This window comes from Bufo gargarizans, unplaced genomic scaffold (genome assembly GCF_014858855.1).
Source record: "Bufo gargarizans isolate SCDJY-AF-19 unplaced genomic scaffold, ASM1485885v1 original_scaffold_2222_pilon, whole genome shotgun sequence".
NCBI lineage: Eukaryota > Metazoa > Chordata > Amphibia > Anura > Bufonidae > Bufo > Bufo gargarizans.
Genome location: NW_025334698.1, coordinates 283,375 through 287,023, shown reverse-complemented (window position 1 = coordinate 287,023; position 3,649 = coordinate 283,375). Strand labels below are relative to the sequence as shown.

The 3,649-nt window shown below is 56.5% G+C and overlaps 1 protein-coding gene across 1 annotated transcript; it reads right to left on the bottom strand.

The window, feature by feature from the left end:
• Window positions 1–764: 764 nt before the first annotated feature.
• Window positions 765–2,954, bottom strand: LOC122924084 (keratin-associated protein 16-1-like). The gene is made up of 2 exons (XM_044275004.1): window positions 2,869–2,954; window positions 765–2,526 (listed from the first exon to the last, which is right to left on the bottom strand). The coding sequence occupies exons 1-2, from the start codon at window positions 2,952–2,954 to the stop codon at window positions 765–767; spliced, it is 1,848 nt and encodes a 615-aa protein (XP_044130939.1).
• Between the last annotated feature and the right edge of the window lie 695 nt (window positions 2,955–3,649).

Genomic DNA, 3,649 nt, shown 5'->3' with positions numbered 1-3,649 from the left:
GCATAACACATGGCTGGAGTACCCCTCAGATACAGGCATCCAGCGGAAGCTAAATAGCCCAAGTAGCCACACACAGACACACCCAGTGCTCACACACTAGGAAGGAAGATAACCCTTCCAACACCAGGCAAGAGTAGAAAGCCACTTAAAGGGGAAGTGTACAAACAACATCACACTGCACCTGTTAGCGCCGGCAACCATGTCCTGGGAGCCAGCCAGAAGGCCGAGACACTGCCACCACATGTACCACACGTTGCCACGGGCAAGCACAAGTGAAGAAAAGTGTCACAATGCACACCATAGGCCGTGACATATTGCAGCGATGTTTTTCTGATACAGAGAGCCCAACTAGCTGCTGACAGCGATAGTTAGGTGATAACATTCTGGCTACCTGCAGCCACCACTAGGGGGAGCTCAATGCATGGATTTACTTAGAGTTTCAAAGAGAGCTGGATGAATCTGTGTGCAGTGAGCTCCCCCTGGTGGCGAGCGCCTGGGTGAACTGGAGCAGAAAAATGGAGGAAAGATATATTCTGAAATTATGAAGCCGTCATAATACACAGAGGCTGAAACCCATGAAGCTGGGTGCGCAGGACTAGGTCAGGACAGGTTTTAACTTCCTGCACATTTCCATTCACTGACATCAGGGCCTGGTCGAGCCCTTAGTCCTGCAAGCAGCCATCCTTTAGTCATATATGAATTGCACTACTTCTCCGCACTCACTAAGATTATACAGGTGAAACCCAAATATGAGAAACTCTGCTTTATGTGACTGATCCAGAGTCGCCACCTGTCCTCCGGTCACATCCAGACACCGTCCTCCGGTCACATCCAAAGTCGCCACCCGTCCTCCGGTCACATCCAGAGTCGCACACCGTCCCCCGGTCACATCCAGAGTCGCACACCGTCCCCCGGTCACATCCAGAGTCGCCACCCGTCCCCCGGTCACATCCAGAGTCGCACACCGTCCCCCGGTCACATCCAGAGTCGCACACCGTCCCCCGGTCACATCCAGAGTCGCCACCCGTCCCCCGGTCACATCCAGAGTCGCACACCGTCCCCCGGTCACATGCAGAGTCGCACACCGTCCCCCGGTCACATGCAGAGTCGCACACCGTCCCCCGGTCACATGCAGAGTCGCACACCGTCCCCCGGTCACATGCAGAGTCGCACACCGTCCCCCGGTCACATGCAGAGTCGCACACCGTCCCCCGGTCACATGCAGAGTCGCACACCGTCCCCCGGTCACATGCAGAGTCGCACACCGTCCCCCGGTCACATGCAGAGTCGCACACCGTCCCCCGGTCACATCCAGAGTCGCACACCGTCCCCCGGTCACATCCAGAGTCGCACAGCGTCCCCCGGTCACATCCAGAGTCGCACAGCGTCCCCCGGTCACATCCAGAGTCGCACAGCGTCCCCCGGTCACATCCAGAGTCGCACAGCGTCCCCCGGTCACATCCAGAGTCGCACAGCGTCCCCCGGTCACATCCAGAGTCGCACAGCGTCCCCCGGTCACATCCAGAGTCGCACAGCGTCCCCCGGTCACATCCAGAGTCGCACAGCGTCCCCCGGTCACATCCAGAGTCGCACAGCGTCCCCCGGTCACATCCAGAGTCGCACAGCGTCCCCCGGTCACATCCAGAGTCGCACAGCGTCCCCCGGTCACATCCAGAGTCGCACAGCGTCCCCCGGTCACATCCAGAGTCGCACAGCGTCCCCCGGTCACATCCAGAGTCGCACAGCGTCCCCCGGTCACATCCAGAGTCGCACAGCGTCCCCCGGTCACATCCAGAGTCGCACAGCGTCCCCCGGTCACATCCAGAGTCGCACAGCGTCCCCCGGTCACATCCAGAGTCGCACAGCGTCCCCCGGTCACATCCAGAGTCGCACAGCGTCCCCCGGTCACATCCAGAGTCGCACAGCGTCCCCCGGTCACATCCAGAGTCGCACAGCGTCCCCCGGTCACATCCAGAGTCGCACAGCGTCCCCCGGTCACATCCAGAGTCGCACAGCGTCCCCCGGTCACATCCAGAGTCGCACAGCGTCCCCCGGTCACATCCAGAGTCGCACACCGTCCCCCGGTCACATCCAGAGTCGCACACCGTCCCCCGGTCACATCCAGAGTCGCACACCGTCCCCCGGTCACATCCAGAGTCGCACACCGTCCCCCGGTCACATCCAGAGTCGCACACCGTCCCCCGGTCACATCCAGAGCCGCACAGCGTCCCCCGGTCACATCCAGAGTCGCACAGGGTCCGCCGGTCACATCCAGAGTCGCACAGGGTCCCCCGGTCACATCCAGAGTCGCACACCGTCCCCCGGTCACATCCAGAGTCGCACAGCGTCCCCCGGTCACATCCAGAGTCCCACACCGTCCCCCGGTCACATCCAGAGTCGCACAGCGTCCCCCGGTCACATCCAGAGTCGCACACCGTCCCCCGGTCACATCCAGAGTCGCACACAGGCCCCCGGTCACATCCAGTGTCGCACACCGTCCCCCGGTCATATCCAGAGTCACAACCGCTAAAAAGAGTTTGCTGTAAACACTACATCTCCCACAATGCAATGCAGCACAGCTACTCTGCACAGACTGCAAACCAGTAGAGGGAAGCAACGAGTTGTGAGGTATTTGTGAATGCAGCTCTGGAGGTGAGTGGAGTATAAGGTTTGATTTAATAAGATCCGTTCTTAAACCAAGGCATTCAGTCTGGCACAATGGAAATGGGGGGGGGAAGAAATGTCCAAAGTGGGTGATTTCGGGACGGTGGTCTGCAAGGTAGCATGCATCTGCACTTTGAGTGGGTAGATAATCAAAATACCTTCAGGATTTTAGCTTTTCACACCCACCAGAGCCTGAAATCGCACCCCCCTCCTTGGCAGATGCTGAGCTTGGCAGAACGGGGGCAAGGAGAGGGGGTCCGCTGAGCTGCTGTCCGCTCGTTGCGAGCCATTTAATAGGGCAAGAATAAAAAGCGAAATAAAATGGCTTTTAGTGTTCTAGGAAATGGAAAAAATCTGGTTGCGCCTCACAGTACAATACTCCAGCACATTGGCATGCAGGCACAAAACTGCCCGCTCGGTGCCAAGCTCTATTTTTCCATTTAATAAGTTTCATCTCACCTCCGAGTGCTTCCTGTGGAAGGGAAGTGTGCCGGGCCGGCTGGCGGGGCTCTGTTAACTGTTTTGCAGCGCACCAGAGAGGAACGTTCTCCATTTGGCGAAGGGGGGAGTTTGGGTATGTGTGTGGGCGCCACCACCTATGTAGTACCTGGTAATGGAGCAGGAGGTGGGGGGCAGTTCACTGCAGGTTTCAGGGTGCCTGTCTTTTTTTTATGTAAAAAAATGCCATTAAAAAAGCACTTCTTTTTAACAAGTGATTTTTTTCAGGGTGGCGTTCTTTAGTTATGCAAGGTTTTTTTCAGACATTATTTCCTATAGAAAAGTCTATGGGAAAACGCCTGCAAATAAAAAAACTGATGTACCCAGAGCTGGAAAAAAAAAAAAAATAGAACAAAAAAAACTAAAAAAACTTAGGAAACCATCTTAAAGGGCGCCTGTCAGCAGTTTGGGACCTATGACACTGGCTGACCTGTTACATGTGCACTTGGCAGCTGAAGGCATCTGTGTTGGTTCCATGTTCAGATGT

Coding starts and splice junctions, on each gene's coding strand:
- LOC122924084 (XM_044275004.1), bottom strand. CDS start 2,954: ATGGCTCGCAACGAGCGGACAGCAGCTCAGCGGACCCCCTCTCCTTGC. Junction 2,527..2,868: donor AGCATCTGCCAAGGAGGGGG/GTGCGATTTCAG, acceptor AACTCTTTTTAG/CGGTTGTGACTCTGGATATG.